This window comes from Hippocampus zosterae, chromosome 15 (genome assembly GCF_025434085.1).
Source record: "Hippocampus zosterae strain Florida chromosome 15, ASM2543408v3, whole genome shotgun sequence".
NCBI classification, from domain to species: domain Eukaryota; kingdom Metazoa; phylum Chordata; class Actinopteri; order Syngnathiformes; family Syngnathidae; genus Hippocampus; species Hippocampus zosterae.
The window spans coordinates 12,571,422-12,594,563 of NC_067465.1; the positions used below are offsets into that span (position 1 = coordinate 12,571,422).

Consider the following 23,142-nt stretch of genomic DNA (forward strand, 5'->3'; position numbering starts at 1 on the left):
AACATTATAGGTGAGCAGGGGGGTGTTAGGAATATATTTTCGGAATATGTTGTAATACTAGATAAAAAAAGTGTAATTTTAGGAGAATAAAGTTGCAATGTGGGGGAAAATTGCATGTATTTGACCTTTTTTAAATGTTACAAATTAAAAAAAAAACAAGTAAAACTTTGTAAAATATGCTGTATGTGTAACATGATAGCTTGTTTCAAAATGAAGTGTGACATGTTTCCAAAATGTAGGTGTAACATACAGCACAGATGAATCACACTGTGGAGTGCAAAGTAATACTATGAGACTCAAGTAAAAGAGAAACGTATTTTACCACATCGGGGAAAAATGTACGGTGAGAGGTCAGAACATTACAAGACTAGACAACGATCTTAACTGTAAAAGAAACTTCACGAGAGCACATAAGTAATATTACATGAATCAAACTACAATTTGCTGACTAGTGAGATGAGAAAAGTCGAAATTGGGAGGGGGGCGGGTCGGGGGGGGGGGGGGTGATTCAAATACTAAAGTCGAATTATCAGGAAAAAGTTAATTTTACCACAATCGTGTCTATGCTGCAATATGTCAAAACAGTTGAGAAGTTCTTACCTTATATGACATGACAAGAGATGTTAGACGTCAGATGGAATGAAAACAACACACACACAAAAAAAGTTTCAAAACGGCCTCGGCAGTCACAGTGAACATCTTGTTTGGACGAGAGAAATGACGGGCGGTGGCTGTCGAGGTCAAACTTAAAAACGAGAGTGCAAAAGCAGATTAAAGATTCCTCCAATTTATTGTCAGAATGTACAGTATTACATTACCATGGCACAAATGGGAGCGCCGTGTGGATGGGAATGCTAAATATTTAAAAACAGCACTATATATATCGATTTATATAAATCGATATATATATTTAATATATATAAAACCAATATGAGAGGCCAGTGTTACCCTCTCGCTGCTGTACATGGGACACATCACCAAACAAGCCAGTGACGGGGAAACTGCATGAGCAGCCCCGAAATGTGACATGAGCATTATGTTTCACTTCTTATATTACATTATGTGACAGCCGTTAATATTCACATACGACACTACTTTTTAAAAACACAACAGCCTAGACACGTACTCCAATGAAGGAAAACATTCCAGCATTGTTAGCCATAACACATTGTCAGAAATATTGTTTTAGGACCTCCGATTTCATCAAATTGCAGTCAATAGGCAAAAGGAGTATGAGGGCCACACTGAAAACAAACAAAAGGAATGAAAATAAGAGGAGGATTAAGCGTTCATTTCGGAAGAACGAAATACAGTACAGTACTTAAGACAACTTTGACCGGGATGAAGTTGTAATGTTACGAGAAATAAGTCATTTGAGGACAACTAAATTTATAATATTACAAGAATTGTTTCACTTTGAGGTATATGGACATACTGATCAAATTGCATTTTATTGGAGAGGTCCTGTAGAACTTGGAAGGGCATCGCACAATTGCATTACTGACAAATTGGCTCCAACCCATATAAATTCACAAAAAAAAGAAATTACATCATACTCCCTTCAAACTAATCAGAATCTCTCCGAGTTGACCCAAATTGAATCATTTCATATTCAAATCGAACCATCCTCTAATCATCTTGCATCACATATATGGAAAAGCTTCTCGTTTTTGCGGCAAAGCAGATCACAACTACAATGTATCTTCCGACAAATATTAGTTTGACACCATGCATTACATAGGAAATAACTCACAAATATTTTTAAAAATAATATTTTCGGTAACTTATGAGAAATCAATTTTACGAGCATAAAGATGAAATTTGACAACTTTGTAACTCCTCTCGTAACAATAGGACCATGCTAACATTACAAGTGTATACTTGAAATGTCTCATCATTTTACACTTTTTCTTTTCAGTGTGGCCCTTCGCTTCTTTTGTTGCTGCGCTTCCTTGGAGTTCAAAAACGGTGTCTGCTACATACCCCGACAAACTGTTGACCACATCTTGTGGCCCGGCCAAAAAAAAACCCCAACAACAAAAAACTTTTTTTTCACCACTAGACTTGGCACAGCTTATTTAGTACAGCAAAGATGCTTTTCAGTATAAAAACATGTTCTTGTGGCAAGTTTGCTCTCCTCCTAATTACAATTTAAGGAAGGCAATTGCAAATCGTTTGAATGGTTCAGGTCATAACAACAATGTGCTGGATAACAACACCCCCCCCCCCACCCCACAAAAAAAAAAAAAACTGCTTGACACTTACACATCTTAGTACTAGCTTCCAATGTCTTATACAAAGTCATCTGCCTCAAAAAAAAAAAAAGAATAAAACACATCGCATACATAGACGTGTACCTGTATGGGCAGGTGTAACAAGGAAGTTTGGCTGCTATCTAAACTTTACGCCGTGTCCCTCTACATTTTTACACACAGCCTCCTCCTACTGCTGGCATTATTGCTTCTTATTAACAGGGAGCTGAAGCATGAACCACAGTATAATTACTTTTGAATCGTCTGTAAAAAATAAAATCATTTAAAAAAAATGAAATTTTGGCGTACAGTCGACGCAATGCTCAAGGATAAGGCAGCTCCATCTTTAAGGCACTGCCGCTTTGATACGTACTGGACCACAAAAACAAACTAAAAAAAGGGAGAGGAGGATAAGTTGAGAAGACATGTTTATGAGCCAAAAACAGAAATTTTTTTCCCGTTCGTTTGTTTGTGCTGTTGTGACTCATGTCATCTGTAGGGGGGAGGGGGGCGTTTCTCATTGCTGGTAATTTCCATACTGGCCCTGTGAGGGAGGAAGAAAGGTGACAGGGCTCAAGTTACTGATTTAGATATAAATAAAACATCAAGACAAGACAAAATGACATCTGAGCTATCAACAAACATCTGTGGCTTCTGTGATAGACTGCACACCATGACATATGGCTGCATTTGCCTGTATTCACCAGCAGATGGGAGCAGATCCTCACAAGTGGCGAGCTCTAAACACTATTGGAGACACTGGAGGTTTGCAGTGGGACTCTTGATTGGCTTGAGCAGTGTTTCTCAAAGTGTGTCCCACAGTCCACCGGTGGTCCCCAAGAAACCACGAGGGGGTCCGTGAATAAATGAAAACATGTGAAGCAGATCGGACTGTTGTGCCGCTGTGTCAGTGCAAAAGGAACAAGTAACTGCAAGCAATTGCTTTTCATTTGGAATGAGTCTTAGGAACACACTGGAAAAGTCGTATTTTGTTGTTATGGTTTTATAGAAAAATTCTTCATTCTATGACAATGGCAATTTTTTTCGGTTTTATTTTTTTCTATTAAAAGGAGGATTTTATTCACAGTGGAATTTAAAATTTTTTTTTAATAAGTAGTTAGAAAAAAACTTGTTTTAAAATAAAGTTACAAGTTGTTTTTAAAAAAAAATGTTTTAAATAAAAATAAATTTCATGATAAAGTACAAAATATCCTTCACATTATTTAAGAGAGGGTTTTTTTCCCCTCAATAAAATGGCATAATGCATTTACTATTATTGAAATTTTAAAAAAAGACGAGGTGGGGTTCAACAAAAGAATGCTTTTTTTTTAAATTGTTAATGTGACAAGAGCTATTCTCAGCAGGGAAAAAAAAGTCCTTAAATAAATTTCATATTCCGGCAGAGAGCACGCATCCATCTGAGACTTGCCACCGAGAGCTCTCTTGAATGTCGGCAGTTTACACAATGGCTTCAAAAATATTATGCACATGTATTTCATTTTTTTTTCCTGAAACTTACAGTATAATAAAGTATAACAAAAAAAACTTCACATCACCCATATTTTGGTTGGCATTTTTAAATCATGACGATTCTCAGAATATTCTCCCGCTTTCCCACAAAATACAATTTTATCTTGTAATAAGTCACAAACAAAAAAAAGAAATCGAAAGAATTATGCCTTTTATCCTAGTAGGTTTACAGCTTTATTTTTGCAGTATAGTATTTTGTTTCTTTGCTTTGCAGTGTGGCCCTAACACCCGTTGATGTATGAGCGCTCCATTCACTCCATTATGGTTGGTTGTACTTTAGATTGCGGAAAACATCCGGCTTTCGTGAAGTTTAGATCCAAATTGTTCTTCTGTTCAGCCTTTCAACTTGAACTAGTCCACAGTAAACTGCTGGATTAGTAAACAGGGCTACTGATTTTGTATATCAGGAGTGTAAATTGTTTGATCTGTTTTTTTTTTTTTTATGTGAACAAATTTGAGAAACACTGTACTCGAGGATGGTTCTGTTCAGTGATACAGATTCAGGGCAAGGAAGTGGTAGCTAATGTATTTCTAAACAGGGGTCGAAGTGTGTTTAATTTAATAGTATGACTTCAATCCAAAGAATGACACATTTTTTTTGTTGCAAATATTAAGTAAAGACACATAAACAGAATGTATGTGTTTTGAGTCTTGGCAAAGCATGTTGTTTCCTGACCTCAATTGCTTATAAATTCGACCCCTGGCTAACCAACAGTGTTAAAAAGGAACACAAATGGCAATCTTTTCACCTTACAAAAGAAAGAGGAGAAGAAAAAGGAAAGAAAAGAGACAGAAGGAAAACATAAAATGCAAAATTGAGGCTAGGTGTTCAAAACATCTAGATTGGACGTTGAGGTCTTCACAGCAACCATTTACCTTTGCTTCTTATAGAGCTAGTCAGGGGGTTCAAATCCCCGGGCCTTTATTTCCTCATGTGCCCCTGAATATTCAAAGATAAATATGTCAAAGTGTAGCTCTGGTCCCCAACATTCGAGACCACAGGATATTACAGGGCAAGAAGAACCACGGCAGTTATAGCAGCAAACCTATGAAAGAAGCCTTCATATTTTTTCCCTGAAGGGGGCATGCCACATTAGCCAGAATACACAACCGAGGTTAAAACAGGAATGGCAATAGCGACATACACAAGTAAGCGCAAATACGATGAGAGCATGCACAAAATACACACCATTGAGTCAAAAATGAGTGACAAACTACAGCCATGTGTGCAGTTGGCACTGTATAGAATATCGCTGTTCACAGTGTATACTCACCTGGTCGTAGCCGTAAGGGCGCTGCTGCTGGCCTTGCGGGGGTCCGGGCTGAGGGGGGCGATAGCCACCGTACTGCTGTCCCTGCCCCTGGGGGTAGTTGGGGTACTGTCCCGGGGCATTCTGAGAAGGAACTAAAATGAAAATTGTGTTAAAAGAATGAAGGAATGATTAATCTGGGCTGAATGGCAAACTACCGTTTCTGACCGGATAGTTTTAAGATTTTGTTGTGCCCAGCGCAGATTCAAAAACACCTTGCGCTGGATTTAGCAAAGCATCCTCAGAAAAGAAACAAGCCTTCTTGATGTTATCTTATTGCGTGTGTATACAAGGAGCTGATGTGACTCACCAAAAAGCTCCATTTTTTTCCTCTTGTGGTCAAACGAGATTTTCCTACAAGTTTAGTGGTGGTGTGAAGCTTTGAGAACACGACAAGAGGAAATGCGGTCATGAACTACTTCACTGTGAATTTTCAGTCAGGCAAAAAAAGAAAAAAATAATTACTAGAGTTGGTCGCACTCTCTGGAATATCTTTCCAACCATTAACTGGATGCCATGAAAAGATGATGGATGACAACCAAAGGACGATGCAAAATCAAACTCATTTGTTCGCACTACGTTTTGCCTTGAGCGATTTAGGTTGGGGCCACACAGTAGTTCCCTTATGGAGGGAGACATTCAAGGAAATGATGTTGGTCTTCATTAGAGAAGCAGGCTTTATTGTAAAAAACAAAAAACAAAAAAAACAATTTAATTTAAAACATGAGGAGGTAGCAATAGAGTCAAACTGAAAAAAAAACATTGTATTTGGTGAAACTAGCCAGGATATGTGGAACTAAGCAAAGCCTTACTGGGTATCAAGTCAAACGAGGCCCACGCAGCATCATTAGGTGCTTGTCATGCCTTATGCTGCTGAGCATAACCTAGTGAGGGCGAGGGAGAAGCGTGTGTGTATGTGTGTGCGTGCGTGCGTAAACATGTGTAGCAGATGGTTCTCCCCTCACAAGCTTTGCCTTGCTACACAAGCTCATTACTAACTTGAGCTTTGGCCTACACTCAGGTTGAGGGATGGAAAGTCTCCCTACCATACTCGCATGAGCAACATAATTGTGGTTACACTTCATTGCAAGTGAGCTCGTTTTAAAGTTACTCTTTTACTTGATCTTCCAGACTTTTTTTTTTTTTGGTATTAAGAAACAGCCTTATGGGCGCTTGTTTTTTTAGGGGATAGTGTTAAACTAGCCTGCGGTGGCTTCCCGCAGGCGCCTTTCATTGACAGTGTGGACAGGGAGGACTAATCTTTAAAAATACCAGTAAAAATTGCTAGATTTTTTAGGGGGGAGGGGGCGGGGGAGACAAAAGCATCACTGGTGGTGTTGGAGGATAAGCAGTACTGTCACTAAATATAGCGACAGAGCTGTCATTACTTGACTGTGACAATTGGAAGTCATCATCATATCTTGTCGCGCCAGTACTGGATCCATTGCTTGGCAGCATCACTAGTGTCTAAGACAGGGGTGCCCATTAGGTAGATCCTGATCTACCGGTAGATCTAAGACAGGTCCCAAGTAGATCCGAAGAGTGTCGAGGAGAAAAAAAAAACAACAACAACAAAAACAACCATTTGTGTTTTTGTACATGTAATATTTTTTGTGTTAATGTACGCTGCACCCTAATCATCCTCAGTCTCATTTTCACACACAAAAAAATAAAAAATTAAAAAATAAAAAATAAAATAAAGCACGTAAATCTTGAATTTACGGTGGCTCGTGAGTACATCACCGGAAGTTGTTTGCGCTCAGCAGTCTGTAATTGCAGCTTGTAATCAGAGCTGTTGCGCTCCATCTTTTATCGTCATTATTGTCATTTAGAGTTTGCTTCATATACAATTCACCGAGGGCACGGACAAAGAATAGGAATCTCGGAGGGCCCAGGGAAGCACTTTAAAACTGTACGTGTGAGCTACGATAGTTAACAGGCTGCAAAAGTGCATCGCATGCCTCAGTCATGGCATTCATGTGTGCGTGTGTGTGCGAGTGCCGGTAAGGTTAGATCCCGGGAGGTTAGTTGATCGAAAAGTAGATCTTCGGTCCAAAAAGTTTGGGCACCCCTGGTCTAAGAGGTGTTGATCTGTGCAGGTGGGCCCCAGTTCACAATCCCGAAGAATGTGCGCCATTGTTTGTATTGGGGGGCAACACAGACATTCACTGCTGAGTGAGAGTCTCCATTTATAGGTGTTGTTTCCAGTCTTGCCTACTCTGGTTCTTGCTCTATTTAATGTCACCCAGTTCTTTCTTGAGAGGGCAGTTCCACTTGGATGGAAGATGTTCGTTTGGGCTTTGGATTGCACCATTTAGTGCAAAGCTGTCCCATTCTCTCCAGTTTTCGAGCCTGTGGTTTGTTGACTGCTCAGGATCTAAACTCAGGACGGTCATAAAGCTCTTTCTGGACTTCAGTCTTCTTATTGAGTCACTATGACCATAGAGGGGGTGTCTTGGGTCATTTTCTTGACTATGCTTTTGTGTCCTTACATGAATGTCTCTACGTATGTGTGGTGGGGTGCGATGCCCGCCAATCTGTAGAGTGCTGGCAGTGGTGTTCTCCGCGGGCCTGCGTGGGTTTTCTCCGGGTACTCCGGTTTCCTCCGACAATCCGAAAACATGCATGGCAGGCTGATTGAACACTCCAAATTGAGTGTGAGAGTCTCCTCCAAAGCTATTATGTACTGTGCCTATGAAACCATGTTTTCACAACTCCATGTCAACCCTTATGCTGAAATGGATTTTACAGATTCCTGTCACGCCTACAGACGCATTAATGACAAAAATCAAGTTTTCGAAAATAGCTGCGGGGCCCGTTTATTCACTCAACTTCAGATGAGGGTAGGTGTCAAAGTGTATTCTGGGAGAAAAATATAATCATGTTACTGGTATCATTACGATTTATGTCAAGTGAAACTAGAGTTTAAACTCAAAACAAAAGGGATTATAATCTGGAGGCGTTTAAAACCGACTATTGTTGTCACGGTCTCAAGGTAAAATATTCAAACTCACCATAGCCCTGCTGCGGCGGCGGGTAGGCCTGCTGACTAGGGTACTGCTGCTGAGGAGGGTAACCCTGCTGCTGTGGGGGGCCTTGCTGATAGGCTTCTTGCTGTTGACCATACTGGGCATTACCTTCAAGTGGTGTGAGTAAGGATACAACTGGGTCAATACACCCATCAAATGCAAGACATTGGTAACAGCGCAGAGCATTCCAGAGCCGTTTTAGGTATAGTCGGTGATCGGCAACACACACACACAGACGCATGCAAAAAAAAAAAAAACATCTCTACAGTGGGGAATAATGCACTATCAGGAAACAGAGTTTTGAGGCGCCACATATACTATATGGTTTTTTTGTAGTTATTCTTTGTTTTTGTAACCACAAACAACACGGTACAATTGTCAACGAAGAAGCGAATTGCCGAGGCTATGGTAGCTAATGTAGATCGTAACACAAAGAAAGTATACGGACAAGAGATATGGCATTTGGCTGCAACTATGGCCTGCACACGTTCAGTTCTGCAACAGAGGCTTGCCATGCTTCGCCTTATCAACCACAGATGAATATGAAAATATAAAGAACTATTGCACATACAGTATGTATGTGTTTATTGTACTGTTAAATGGATACACTTCTGGAGACAATTCACCAGAATGCACAGGTGTACCTAAGAAAGTGTCCAGCAATGGTAAGTCAACACTGTTCACGGTAAGAGGAAAAATATTGCTGTCCTTATTTTCAAAGGAAATGTTTTGTGTTACGTATGAAAAATTAGAGAGAAAGAGTGTTGTTAGTGGAAGGAAGGTGAGGGGTTGGGGGCTACACACAAAGTAAATGTTAAATGAATGAAGAAAGTAAAGAGGTTAAAGCTGTTCAGTATCCATGTGTGGCTGTGCTTCGCAAGCACAGGCAAGTATGGCGGTAAAAAAATCTGATGATTGAATAGACTGCTGACTCTTGGGGGATGGTGTACACAATTTGGAAAGGGATGATATCATGTCTTGGGCCAAGGTCACTTTTTCCCCCCCAGAAATTAATAAAGAAACTGGGATGAGTGTGTTTTTGAGGGGGGCCTTTTGAATCACACAGTCTCATTGCATCATTTGTGTGTTAACACAAGTGCTGGTCTGACTGGAAGGATTTCTCCTACCTTCCGAGGCTCCCTGTGCGTGACTGTACTGGTCCCCATAGTAGTCTTCCTGCCCTGGGTACTGCTGAGGGGGTCCTACATACACATACACAACAGACACACAAGTACGGTAGATTCAAGGTGCTGTTGGACCGGATGTGTGAGGTTGATGAGGGAAGGTGTTGGCATTTGGCTTTCGCACCACTACTCTGAAAATGTATTCCATCCCGGATCCTGAAGGTGTTTGTGAGCGACTCGTGTGGCGGTGTATGGGGAGAAATGAGAGTAAGAAGTGCAGGAAAGTGGGTTAGGGAAAGGGAAGAGGAAAATCCACAAGTACAGCTTCCACACAGACGCACACACACGCAGGAACTGGGATACCTTGCTGAGGCGGTCTATACGGAGGCATCGGCCTCTGCCCCATGACGTGATTGCCCTGGTTAACCTGGCCCATCATACCCATTGGGTTCTGCTGGCCTTGGTAGTGCTGGCCGCCCCCACCCGGAGGCATGTTGTACTGCTGGGAGGGAGGCTGCTGGTGCATCATGGGGCCTGAAGCAGATCGGATAGAAACCTCAAGAGCACAGCAGCGGGAGATGAACATCAAAGTGCGTGCGTTTACCTTGATTGGGCTGCATGTTCATACTGGGTCGCGGCCCGTAGTTGCCCATGGGCTGGCCCTGCGTCATGTTCATCTGGCTTTGCGCTGGCATGCCCTGCGACGAAGGGACAGCGTGGTTGTAGCCGCCCATCGTGCCGTGGTTACTCGGTGGCATGTTCATAGAGCCGGCCGGCATGTTCGGGGGTTGGTTAGGGCCTGGACCGGGGCCCTGCATGGGCATGTGATTGGGCCCTGGGCATAAATGACATTTACAATACAGATAACTCATGATGGCATCTGAAGAGATTTATATAGAATCCACTTTCTTTCACACATCGGATTTTCATTCAAGGTGGTGGATTCAGACACGCTAACCACTTGCAAAGATTAATCGATGAGCAAATTAATTGATAAATATTTCTGTGAATCAACCAATCGATTGGTTAGAGAGCTTGTTGAACTAAAAATTGTTCAAATGCTCAGAATTCCAGCTTCTTAGCAATAGTTTTCGATGTCTGTTGTCCTCCATAAAAGCTGATTGATTATCTTTGTGTCCAATCAAAATGAAAGAATTGGTATTACTTTGAAAACAATTATTTTTGCCTATTTTCTGACATCTCACGGCCCAAATTAGGCGAATCAGAATTCATGTTTCTGTAATGTCAATTTGGAATGATGTCCTGTTTTTGGGAAAGAAAAAAAAAGATTTCATGATGATCATTTTTTAATTCAATTAATGGACAAAAAAAATCAATAGATTAAGCAATTATTAAAATGATCTCAGATTGCAGCCCTAAATTGCACAAAATTTAATTTATAGTGCAATGATTAGTGGGCATCTTCTGCAGTGAATAAAGATATAAATGATATTTGAATAATAATTCAAAAACAATATCCACAATTAGTAATCCTAACAAGGCGGCAAAGCACATTCACATTCAAACTGAACTGGGGTTAACTCGATTTTTTTTTTGATTTAAAATAGTTTACACGTGGACAAATGCCAAAACAAAATAAAATGGATGCCAGGAGGTTAAAAAAAAGACATACACCGTATTCATTTGAATAAGCCTGAAGGCTTCTTTTTTTCTCAGCAAAAAGGCCCATAAAAAATACATTACATAAAAGAAGAGAAATGTCAATACATCAGTAGGTACTTTGGAATGAGACAATTTAGATCACAATAAGAGAAAGAGTTACGGCCTAAGACAAACTGGTGACATCATCCTTCAGTGGCACAACCTTCCGCGCAGGTCTGCACTGTTGCTAAGCAACCCAAGTGAGAAGAACTGAAGGGGAACAGGGAGGGGGAAAAAACAGCACAAGATGGAGGGAAAGGCCACTTACCAGGCATCTGTCCGTTCATCTGGTTCTGCATGTGCGGGGCAGGCGGGCCGCAGCCCACCATACCCTCGGAGGGCATGTTGTGACCGTGACTGGGCTGAGGCGGACCTCCGCTTTGGTTCATCCCACCGGGGCCCATGGCCATGTTCTGAGTGGGTGGCTGCAAATGCACGTAAAACATAAATGAATTGGTCAGGTGGGGCGGGGGGAAGCAACACTCTGACAAATCACGAGGGGAAAAAATGAACACATTGCATTTTTGAGCTTGTAGTTTACAGAAGAACACATTTCAACAGCACTTGTCTTCATTAACGTCACAAGCGAGCTGGACCTATCCCACCTGACAAGACAATCATTAGAAACCGGTTAGTTTTGGGAGAGTCACTGTCAAAGTACCATGAAAAAGTTGAGGCTACCACAAGATCTCAGTGTGGGACAAATAAAGGACATCTTATCTTAGCTGTTGCATTTTTTTAACCATATGAGGCTCTTTTGTTTATGCCAGTCCCTTTCTTACGGAAAAGACATAATCCAAATTTGTGTTGGAATGAGAGAGATTTGTTCTGTGATTTATTTTTCATTCAAGTCGCGGGTCAACTGGACCCTATCCCACCTGACTTTTGGGCGAGAAGAGGAATACACCCTACACTGGTTGCCAGCCAATTGTAGGGCACATGTAGAACAATGACCCTTCACACAGACATCAATCACATTTTGATCAAAGCTGTTCGCAAAAAAAAACAAAAAACACAAGTCGCCTCATCACAACACGTACTGTGCTAAACTCTTGCAATGACAATTAAAAGAACTCCTTTCTGCCTCTGTCTATGATCCACCCATCACTATTCTTTTTTGTCTCTCTGCTTCTCTCTGTTATCGTGCCGCGCTAGATTCTTAAGGACGTACTGCTGCGGTGGTTTACGGCCCAATTTTCAACCCGTCAAAATGACGGAAGGCCTAAAATTTTCCTCGTCCACTCTTAAAAAAATCTGTCAATGATAGAAAATTGTAACCTCTTTAGAAACAAAAATATAAAAGATGTAAATGTTTATACACACACACACACACACACACACATATATTATATATTATACACACACACACACACACATATTGTTTAACTTAGATTTCGTTCCAAAAGACAGGCTTTGTTATCAGAAAGCACCCCTCTTCCTCCCGAGTCCTAACAAATAAAATATGAAATGTCGGGTTTGCTTCGGGCTCGGGCCTGTAAATCAAGCTCAGTGATCGGGCTCGGGCCGGGTCGGGCTTAAAAACCCTCGGGCCGGTTCGGGTCGGGCTCGATTTTTAAGGACCGATCTTGGCTCTAGCTCCAACACATAACTAGCTCTGCAAGAGCCATATAATGATCCTGATCATTTGAATCAGTGTGTTGGAGAAGGGAAACATAAAACATGCAGGAGAGTGACCCTCAAGGACCCGAGTTTGACACCTGTGATTTAGACATCACTGTGATTACACACACACGCACACACACACACACACACACACACAATAAAACCAAACAGCTAAACAACTATTCATTCACATAAAGAAAACAAGGGAGTGAGGTCATCATCACCTTAAAAACATCCCAAAACGTGTGGATACTTACTGCTGGGAGAAGAGACTGCATGTTCTGATTAGAGTCTGCTATTGTGGCCAGGTACACTAAATTTCTGTGCAGTATTTGTTGATACCTGTCAAAGTGCAGTGGGTTATCACCAACAGTTCATTTATTTAAAAAAAAAGAAGCTCAATTATAACAATGGAGGACGACAACTCACTGTGAACACTCTGTTGTTTTGCCTTTGCTCTGGAAGTCCATAATACTCTGAATCAAATGGTTATTTTCATCAAGTAACTGCAAAAGCGAGCAGACATGCAAGAGTTATGCATTGTGCTGTTTTTTTCATACAATTCTAAATGACTGTCTTGACTGCGGTACTAAAAAGGGGCGTTTAATAAAACGTGCGTTTGGTGCTAACAAAAGAAGCGTCTCGCTAGGTTGCTAAAAATGAACTCTCACAACACTGAAACAGAGACTGAAGCTCGGTCGAAAACAAAACTCCAAATGAGCGTGGACGTGTTTTATAGTCCGCATATAGCAGGTTCACATTCATCCCACCGAGATTCGCATCATTGTACCCAATCCGTCCGTAGCCAGTCGGAGTCGGATGGACAACGATAGCACTAGAGGCTAGCATCGTCTCAAATAGCACAGCCTCCATTCTGCGACGCATTCAAAATGATAAATTACCTTCTGTATTCCGGCGGGGGTGATATCACCCTTGCCACGTTGTCTGTGAGGTGCGAACGCCACCGACATGGTGATACTTGAGCTGAATTAAATGACCGAGATCATAAAACGCTAAAAGTCGCGCGCAGACTTAGCAAATCTGTACAACCAAACTCATTTGATGGAATAGAATAAGACGCAATGCTGTAATGCACTCGTCCGTTTTAGGCGGGGGGGTGAAACTGATTTGAAAGTCTGTTTTAAAAGTGTTTATGTCATAATATGTCTACAGCGACTCGTACGATGTCTAACTATTCTTCATAAACTATATTATTGTAAATATAAGTAGTATATTGATATAAGAAGGTATATATTTTCACAATCAAACTCATTTAACCCCTATGTTACGTGTATTGCAACAGTCCGGAGGCCACAGGAAATGAACACACATAAATATTGTATTTGAACATTTTTGTTCAGTTATCACCGACACTTCAGAAGCTTTCATATTTTTAATATTTAAATTGAAACTATAATATTTAGTTTTTTTCATGAAATGAACTAGCTTAACAAGTTAACCATTTTCGTAGTAGTGGCTTCCGATCTCAGAGTTCATACGCATGCGCTGTTCTCAACAAACGGCAGCGTTCGATTGAGTGACTTGCGGCTAAAAACTAGCTGAATCATTTGGCTAAAGTCTCTCTTTTCTTCTTTTTATTGTACGCGTCTTGCGAGGCTATGGCAGCAAGATACGATAGAGCTATCACCGTCTTCTCCCCGGATGGCCATCTCTTTCAAGTGGAGTACGCGCAAGAAGCTGTAAAGAAAGGCTCTACGGCGGTCAGTTGGGAAATGAAACTAAAAAAAGCTAACGCCAACGCTAGCTAGTTACCTTGTGGCTAACGTGCTTCTCTAGTGCTGAAGCTCACAGTTCATTATAGTTCGCGCTATGAATATTATTATGCAGTCATTGTGGCTTAGGTTTTTTGGGAATACGTTCTAGAAGCGTGTTTTGCTGGAAACCATACATTAAGAATTGTTATTGGTTAGTATTTGGTCGCTGTGTCATGCTCAAAGAGCTTTTAGTTTTCCAAGTTAAGATCAATTTGATAAACAGGAGCAGAATGCTCTTGTCGAATAGTATTAATTTTTTTAAAAAAGTACAAGCTGATTGTCTTGTCACCTGGTTTAGGTCAGTCAAACTTGATTGTCCCAAAAATCCATAGCTTTTAAATGTTTTAAGTGCATGTAGACGCCAAAAACACAAGTCTTTTTTTAATATGCAATATTCTCTCGCTACTTTGGGGTTTCGCAATTGCTGATTCATTCCGTTGCGTGGTTTTCATTTGTGACCACAACTTTATCTGTTTCGCGAGATTTATTGCTATTTTACAGTATGTCCTTCAGATTACCCCACCCAATACCCAATGGAGTAAGCCCCTGCATTAAGTTGCTCTTTTTTGTGTGTGAAATAGGTGGGAATCAGGGGCAAAGATATCGTCGTTCTCGGAGTTGAGAAGAAATCTGTAGCAAAGTTGCAGGAGGAGAGAACTGTCCGCAAGATATGCGCCCTTGACGAGCATGTTTGCATGGCATTTGCAGGTGAGTCACTAAATACATTTCTGAATAAGACATGCATGCAAGTGATAAAATGTCATTCGTTTCTTGTTGGGTTCCTAATTCCTTTTCACTGACCTTTTTCAGGGCTGACAGCGGACGCTCGTATCGTGATAAACAGAGCACGTGTTGAGTGCCAGAGCCACCGGTTGACTGTGGAGGATCCTGTCACTGTGGAATACATAACGCGTTACATAGCCACCTTGAAACAGGTGCATCTTTTGTTGTCATTCAATAAATTGGTGGCTGACTGGTCGCATCCATGTCATTCGAAATGTTTACACTGAAATGTTTGAAACATTTTAGCGTTACACTCAAAGCAACGGTCGCAGGCCATTCGGCATCTCTGCTTTGATTGTTGGCTTTGACTACGATGGAACTCCAAGGCTGTATCAGACTGATCCGTCGGGAACCTACCACGCCTGGAAGGTGACTTACTTTGGTCTTTGGTCTTGTACTATGCATGCTGCACGTGTCCAAATGTGAAATGTGAGCGCCATCTTCCATATCCTGTTAGGCGAACGCGATTGGCCGTAGTGCCAAAACTGTCAGGGAGTTTCTGGAGAAGAACTACACAGACGAAGCCATCGCTGGAGACAATGAAGCGATCAAGTTGGCAATCAAAGCTCTGCTCGAGGTGGGTTTAATGTGCTCTTTAAGAAGAACATTCTTTAAATACAACAACTGATTGGACTTTCCATCGTGGAGTAATTCTTAGTAAGGTAGGGATTTTTAAACCCTTAAAAATGGTTTCAACATGTAAGAGACCCAACACGTGATGAGGAAAAAAAAACTTCATTTGGGTTAAATGAGATGACCACTTCGGGCACACACAACTACATTTGGACAAACAAAACCGGATATGCGTTGTAGTACTAAATTTGACCAGTGGGAGGTAGTATGGTGCCACTGGAGATCCCAGACTGCAGGTAAATACAAAGAAGTGGACAGATAAGTTGCGAAAGGAGTAGAAATAATTGTGGATGCAGTCTTTGTCATTTTCATTGCGGTGAATGACTTGTGAGACCCGTTATGCAAACATTCAACACCACCAGTTGCTCCTCTTTTTGTGCCCAGTACTGGAGTTAGCTTCAGCTTGCTTCTTATTTTTAAATTTTATGTCATACCCAGGTAGTCCAAGAACATGGCATTATCCGCACATGTAAGGATTTGCCTTCAAATATTGGGCAGGTTTAAAGGCGAAGTGTGAAGTAAACTTTATCCAAACATCTTTTAAGTAATAGTTGGAGCTAAAACTATTTAATGCTTTCATTAGTTGTTTTTTTTTTGTTGTTGTTGGATTTTTAATGAATACCACCCATGTTCATAGTTGGACTCATAGCGACGTGTTGAACAACAAAATTGCTTTTGTTCAACAGACTCCGGCTAGTGTCGTCATTTACAGAATGCCGACACGAGTTATTCGTCAATATGCCTCGGTGCTGTGTGGCGATGCGCTGTTCACATTCAGGCAAACAGTTGTTTGATTGGCCAAAAGAAAGAAGTCGGGCACGTAAATGGACTGGAAAATGTGAAAAAATACCGTGTCATTCTCCCAATAATGAATAAATTTCACGGCAGTGTCGACGAGCGTTCTTTGCTACAAGCACATCGACGACCTCTGTTTTCGCAACCCTTTTGCTTATGATTAACAATTTGCAAAAAGTAGACATGACAATCAACGTACAACTCTGGCTGTTGTTTATGAAAACATTCGATTCAAAATATGCGTGTACGTGGATATATTCCTGGATGAACGCGTTACATGGTGGGTACATGGATGGACTCCTCGCTCATGGTTTGCAACTCACAATGCTGCCGATATAATGTGCGTAGTGGCCAACAATCTAACAGAACTACCTTAGCAGTGACGATGTAGGACGACAACCCACTATGACGTGTGCTCTCAGTGCTCGCGGGAATCCACAGACCAAGTAGCTCATCCCACCGTGCACAATTTACAGCACGGCACAGCATCGAATCACAAACAATCACGCTAGGATAATCATCTCAGCCTGTACGGGCTACCATTCTTGCAATCACGATGGGTGTCGTCTCCACTCCATTTCCCGCTGTTCGGGCACACCACATATTCTGCATCCTGAGCATCTGGCTCCTACATGTTTGGTCTATCATATACATCTTACCAAGAACCTTCTCTTCCCCCAACTCTTCCAACACCCGGAGCCCCTCAGATAGGTTTGAAACAACGCTTTCAGAATTTCTGACCTGCTTTGTACACTTTCCATAGTGAGCCCCACTATTTTTGTCCTTCAGGTGACATCACACTTCCAGGTTTGTCGCTCATCAGGAGCTCACTTTGGGAAAATGGTTACTTGGTCAAATTTACGAAATGATTTCTTGAATTTATTTTGTTCAATTACTTGTGGCTTAAATACTTCATTTGGGATTTTCTGAAATTTCTTCACACTTGACCTTTAACGTTCAAATTGTTGCCCTCTGACCATTGAATTAATAAGGGGGGGGAAAAACCTCTTAACCTACCCGACACAATAGGATAATTGCCCCAGATAGTCTTTCAGAGTCACCTTAACTTCGTGTTCATATAATTTGATCGGGAGGGGTTTGCAGAGATTATTGTGATGTGTGTACTCCACTTTAACAATACACGGACAATTCCGCGGTTTAAACTTCGTGGGGACAGTTTACTGAAAGCCCTTTTCTTTTTTTTCTTCAAGGTCATTCAACACATACTTTGACAAATGTGGCGTGGTGGAACGCCCTCGTGAAACGCTAATAAGAAAGTGATGCATTGTTAATTAAGTGTCCACCATCAATCAGCTGTAAAAGGGGATGTGAGCAAGATACCACTTTAATTCCGGTGTTGGGTAATAGCAGCAGTCTATAGGTACATCTGGATAAATAAGAATTTCCCGGGAAAAAGAAGAATGTCTTTCAGTTGTTTTATTTTAAAATAATAATAAAAAAATACACACACGCATTCCAAAAAGACCCGCGTTGCTCTATTGCTCCAATTTGCTTGAACTACCACCACTTTTGACCTCATTGCTTCCACCATCCATTCATTGTCCGCACTCTCATTTTGTATTCATTCAACAGGTGGTCCAATCGGGTGGGAAAAATATCGAACTGGCTGTTATCAGACGAAATCAACCATTGAAGGTGATCTCCATTCACGTCGATTCACTTGTGCGTTCGATGAGAGTTCCCTGTAAGCTCATCATGAGTGTCTGTTGGCTGTTCTCAGATCCTCGAGTCCAAGGAGATAGAGTCTCTGGTGGCTGAGATCGAGAAAGAAAAAGAGGAAGAGGCCGAAAAGAAGAAGCAGAAAAAGTCCACCTGAAATATCATTAAAAAAAAAGTTTTTTAATTGCGCTTGGATATGGAAGTAGCCTTTCGTGGAAGGTAGAAGGGGCTGATAACTCATTTATTTCACTGTAAAGAGGTGAGTCCTAACTTGAGATACTGCAGCAGATGTACGATACCGCCAGCTGTTTTAAGTGTATAAATACTCATACATACACGCAGCACTCAAGTTAGGCCTCACGTTAAGGACACTTTTCTATCATTCATCAAAGTGCTTTGATGGTGACAAACATCACAGGTCCACAAGAGACCAATCAGAATTGTAATTGGGAACAATTCTCAATAAAAGATCGCTTGTTTATAAAGTCTTGCTGACCTTCGTATCCTGGCGCAGAAGAGAAAAACACATCACAATATCTAAAAAAAAAACACATCACAATATTTTAAGCTTTGTAGTGGGGTCGTACAAAACATAGGCCTAGGGGGGACAAATGAATTGTTTTTTATTCTTAGCGACACAACATTTGCAGTTATAATACTCATACATAATCTACCGATATTTGCTTCAGGCCTTTGAAATCAACATGTGAATATGCCGTAATCTTTTCCAAAAACATTGTAAAAAATGCACCAGTTCATTGAAATCACACTTTAAATACCTGCTTTATTCACCAACATTATATTCCGTGACATCAAATTTCAATGTTTTTTTTTGTTGTTGTTCCCTCTACCTTTATTCCATGAATCTAACCGCGGCAAAAACACCACTCACAGCACTCTTGTGCGAGTGGCTATAAAAGTGAGTCATTTTTCATTTGTCGACGGTGTGGAACATGCATCACTTGCAACCCTCTGTCATTTTAAATTAGTGAGGTGTGAACGCAGCATCTAATGGTGGCCTAACTAGACCCTCTCCACCATTCCACCGCCATCCCTTTTACACCTTAAATTCGCTTATCAAGCCAGCGCTGCTGTGAATTCTCAATGACACAATTATGGCCGGCGGTGTGGAAGGGCTGCTTAATGGGATCCTGGCCTCAGACCCCAATGGGACTTTCAGGGACTTTAATCTGGGAGCCCCTTTGAAAAAACTTGCGCTATGCCGTGCCGAGGGGCCCCGGGGGCTTCCCTCCGACTCTCCAGCAAAGACATAATGGTGAATGGTTAAAGTCCTTCATTTAGAGTCATCTCCCCGAGCCAGGATTTCCTGAGTGGGTGCACTGGCTGCCTTGACAAGAGCAACTGCACTTTGTTTGCCATTTGTCTTCTTTGGAGTGTCTCCGATATGGGACCTGATTATATGTTGGCAAAGGAACTCATTCTGAGCATTCTGTTTTTATCGCTGTTAGCAGAGTTACACATAACTTTGGTTAACTGTTTTAGGTAGGATCAAGAAAAAACGTGAATTCTTGAGTTTGGACATTGGGCTTGTGGAGCTGCTCTGCATTTTCAGAAATGCACTCTTGGATCTCAGCTGACTCCATGATAAATAAACGCAATCGTGTTTGTTCATCTCTTCAGGAAGAGCATCTGGCTGTCAATCAAAAGGAATATATTTCTACATTTAAATGAATATCAGACTCCCCAGAAGACGGAAAACGTCAGAAAATGAAGCTGTTGGTATTGATCAGTGATATCCGAACTCCAACTCTGGGTCCACTTTCTAGAGGCCATCTGGAAGGAAAAAAAGGACTTGACATTATATAATAATAATAATAATAAATTTGACTGAGAGTACTGTATTGAGATTTTCCAGATAGGCAAAGAATCTATTTACAACTAAATTATTAACATTTCTTTTCATGATGGACTTATTAACGATGACGCTTACATTGCTTGTGAATGTGGACATCTGCTCTTGCAAGATAGGGGCGGACCTAAACCAGCAGTCTAAAGGGCTGTGTGACACCACAAAATCATGGAGAGGAAGGGGAAAAAAACATCCACACTCACACCTAGGGCCAATTTGGAGTGTTCAATCAGCCTGTCATGAATGTTTTTGGAATGTGGGAGGAGACCAGAGTACCCGGAGAAAACCCACACAGGCCTGAGGAGAACATGCGAACTCCACACAGGAAGACCGGCGCCAGGATCGAACCCGCGACCTCTGCACTGTGAGGTCAACGCACTAACCACTGGGCTACCGGGCCACCCTTCTACAGGATAGGCGATGTTGAAAATGGATGCAAAGTGTAGTACCTGTAACGTCTAATTTCATGTTAATTTAATGGATGGATCTCGGTAACATGCACGTGTCATTTCACTTCCTAATGATTTATTGAGAAGTTCCAGCCAGTTTGCAGGAAAGCAGGAAATTAATTGAGTTGGTGTTGACGCTTAGCCGGACATTACTGATAAAAGTCTCATCTGGCCCTCTGAATGGCGTAAGCTTAGTTTGCGCTTGTGGCAATGGAGTCTCGTCTTTCTTCCCTCCGACTATTCCGCTTTCTTTCTTTATTTTTCCAGCCTTGTTGTTGGCTATAATCAGCTGCTGCTGTTTCTGCTGTTGCTGTTGCTGCTGTTGCGCCTGAGGACAAAAGTCCATCTCTCTCATCGCCGACCGGCTTGGGCTCATCATTAATGCAGAAGATAATGGCTTCACCAGAGGTCATCAGCGGAGGAACGCAGCCCGAGGACATGTACTCTCCAAGCAAGAATGCACACTGCTGCGGGCTGTCAACCGAGTGCATTGTTTGTATGCAAACACACACACACACACACACACACACACATGCGCGCGCGCTCACACACACACATGCGAGAGCGCTCACACACACACACAGCTGACGGGCTAGTTACACATACTATAGAAAATGCTGTATTCATGTGTTTTTATTCCCCCCTGCTCCATCTGCCACACATATACCCTGGAATCTTCAACGTCCAACAATGTAAAAGTGAAACAATTTGGCGGTCAATTAATACAATTGGATGGAAACCAGCCTTTGAGGGGAACCCAAAAAATGTCTTCACAAAAATATGTTCTTTGCGCTTCCACTTGTCAAAACATCCATCCATTTTCCAATTCGCTTTATGGGTCACTGGAGCCTATCCTCGCTGGCTTTGGGTAGTAGGCAGGGGACACCCTGAACTGGTTGCCAGCCAATCACAGGGCACACAGAGCCAAACAACCATTCACGCTCACACCAGACCTGCTCAATCAGGCTGCCATGCATGTTTTTGGAATGTGGGAGGAAACCCACATAGGCCCGGGGAGAACATGCAAACTCCACACAGAGAGACCAGAGCTGGGATAGAACCCATTACCTGCGCACTGTGAGGTTGACGTGCTAACCACTGGACTACTGGGCCACCATCGTCTAAATACGGCATTGTAATTAATATTATGTTTGGGGAATATGAGTTAAGCAGCAAAATCTACCCGCTTTTAGCCATCTTAGGGGGTGGGCAATGTGCCACTTTCTGTCAACTGAAAATGACATCAGAGTTGCTCAGGTGTCTGTGTCATTTTTCATTTGCCACACCCTTTGGTCCCCGTTTCAGAGATGTATAAATTGTGTACATTTTGTGTGCACAAACTGTCCTCGGGTCCAAATAAGGCAAATGCTTGCTTGAAGGGCATTGACGCGGTGTGTCTAGGGAGCCAGCGTAGCAGAAGAATTAGTTGACTCCAAGACTGTAACACTTTGTACTGTACTTTTATTTTTGGAATGACTTCCAAATGAAAATGGGTATCTAAAACATTACTTCGTCAAATGATGCTTGTGCCCCTTTCACAACACGATGCAAAAATCAGAGCAAGGTAAAGTCAACCCCAGTCGAAATCAAAATTGATCTGAGCGGCAAGAGATTGAGGGAAGAAAGGTATTCCTCATCCATGACCTTACGCAAGGGAATTGCTTGCTTGCATGTAGTTTATATATATAAACTGCAGATGAGCTTTTCAGACACATAAAGTATTCATGGTGAATGTTTTTGTCCTGTGCCGGCCTAAAATCCACCAACTTCTGATGTCCCAAATTTTTCTTGGATGTTTTTGTCAGTTACTATCGTGAACTAATTTGACATTTCTTGTTACTCAGTTCACAGTATTGGCAGAGCTATCAAAACGTGTCATTTGGATTCAACGTGTAAAGTGATCTCATAACAAGCACTATTTTTTCGATCAAAATTGGTATTGTGTATAAACTAATGGTAAAATTCAATATTTCAGTTTACTTCTTTCACTTACCACAGGAGTTGAATCAGTATCTCCACCTTCATCAGTCTTTTATTGTTTCTATGTACACAAGTATCTGGGAGTTCTACTAATTTTGTGGGGGGGTTGCGACGGACCTTCACCACCAGAGGGCAGTGTTGGCTCTAAAGCGGCATCACCGTCTACCCCCACTTTCATCTCGCTTTCTCATCTTGCAGACTGACAGTGTGAACCTTTATCTTGTAGACATGTTTTTGTCTCTTTACTTCAACACACACACACACACACACACACACACACACACACGAAACAACATAAACAAGCCAATCCATGAAAGGAACGTTGTTGTTGTTTTTTTTTTTTTCTTCAAATTGTCAGATGAAACAGCAGCATGGCTTGTGTCCCCCAGCCATGGCCAAGCTGTCAAAGTGTGTTGGGTCGTAAAAGGCTACGCTCTCAACACTGTCCCTTTTCTGCTTGTCACACGTCGACAGCTACACACATCAACTATTTGTGTGTATCGTCGCATTGGCCCGCCTCCACCCTGGTCTCCCACTCGGGGGGATTTTGCGATGTAAAGTTAAGTTTGAGGATATCTGCACGCCGGCTTACACATCCAAAAGTAAATAAAACATGTTCTCTTTGAATGTTCTCTATAGCTGCGGGG

The 23,142-nt window shown here is 41.7% G+C and overlaps 2 protein-coding genes across 5 annotated transcripts; one reads left to right on the forward strand and one right to left on the reverse strand.

Annotated features, from left to right (window-relative positions):
• Nucleotides 1–771: 771 nt before the first annotated feature.
• Nucleotides 772–13,610, reverse strand: ss18 (SS18 subunit of BAF chromatin remodeling complex). Of its 4 annotated transcripts, XM_052087847.1 has the most exons (11): nucleotides 13,433–13,610; nucleotides 12,960–13,036; nucleotides 12,788–12,872; nucleotides 11,176–11,332; nucleotides 9,850–10,080; nucleotides 9,609–9,779; nucleotides 9,249–9,323; nucleotides 8,107–8,229; nucleotides 5,057–5,187; nucleotides 4,659–4,722; nucleotides 772–2,796 (listed from the first exon to the last, which is right to left on the reverse strand). In XM_052087847.1, exons 1-10 carry the CDS (start codon nucleotides 13,499–13,501, stop codon nucleotides 4,705–4,707), a joined length of 1,137 nt encoding a protein of 378 aa, XP_051943807.1. In that variant the 5' UTR covers nucleotides 13,502–13,610; the 3' UTR covers nucleotides 772–2,796; nucleotides 4,659–4,704. The 4 variants fall into 4 exon arrangements, with proteins under 4 accessions (XP_051943807.1, XP_051943806.1, XP_051943808.1 ...); XM_052087846.1 differs by lacking the exon at nucleotides 4,659–4,722; XM_052087848.1 differs by having other exon boundaries at nucleotides 772–4,722.
• A 408-nt stretch (nucleotides 13,611–14,018) lies between these two features.
• On the forward strand, nucleotides 14,019–18,681 carry psma8 (proteasome 20S subunit alpha 8). The gene is made up of 7 exons (XM_052087859.1): nucleotides 14,019–14,251; nucleotides 14,887–15,013; nucleotides 15,116–15,240; nucleotides 15,335–15,457; nucleotides 15,546–15,665; nucleotides 18,110–18,172; nucleotides 18,258–18,681. The coding sequence occupies exons 1-7, from the start codon at nucleotides 14,150–14,152 to the stop codon at nucleotides 18,351–18,353; spliced, it is 756 nt and encodes a 251-aa protein (XP_051943819.1). The 5' UTR covers nucleotides 14,019–14,149; the 3' UTR covers nucleotides 18,354–18,681.
• The last annotated feature ends 4,461 nt before the right edge of the window (nucleotides 18,682–23,142 follow it).

What these genes read in the sequence shown, in the direction of transcription:
- psma8 (XM_052087859.1), top strand. Translation starts at nt 14,150, where the DNA reads ATGGCAGCAAGATACGATAGAGCTATCACCGTCTTCTCCCCGGATGGC. An exon ending in TAAAGAAAGGCTCTACGGCG is followed by an intron (nt 14,252 to 14,886) that starts GTCAGTTGGGAA and finishes TGTGTGAAATAG; the next exon opens with GTGGGAATCAGGGGCAAAGA. An exon ending in CAATCAAAGCTCTGCTCGAG is followed by an intron (nt 15,666 to 18,109) that starts GTGGGTTTAATG and finishes TTCATTCAACAG; the next exon opens with GTGGTCCAATCGGGTGGGAA.
- ss18 (XM_052087846.1), bottom strand. Translation starts at nt 13,501, where the DNA reads ATGTCGGTGGCGTTCGCACCTCACAGACAACGTGGCAAGGGTGATATC. An exon ending in GAACATGCAGCCCAATCAAG is followed by an intron (nt 9,780 to 9,849) that starts GTAAACGCACGC and finishes GATCTGCTTCAG; the next exon opens with GCCCCATGATGCACCAGCAG. An exon ending in CGCACAGGGAGCCTCGGAAG is followed by an intron (nt 8,230 to 9,248) that starts GTAGGAGAAATC and finishes CACCACTTGAAG; the next exon opens with GTAATGCCCAGTATGGTCAA.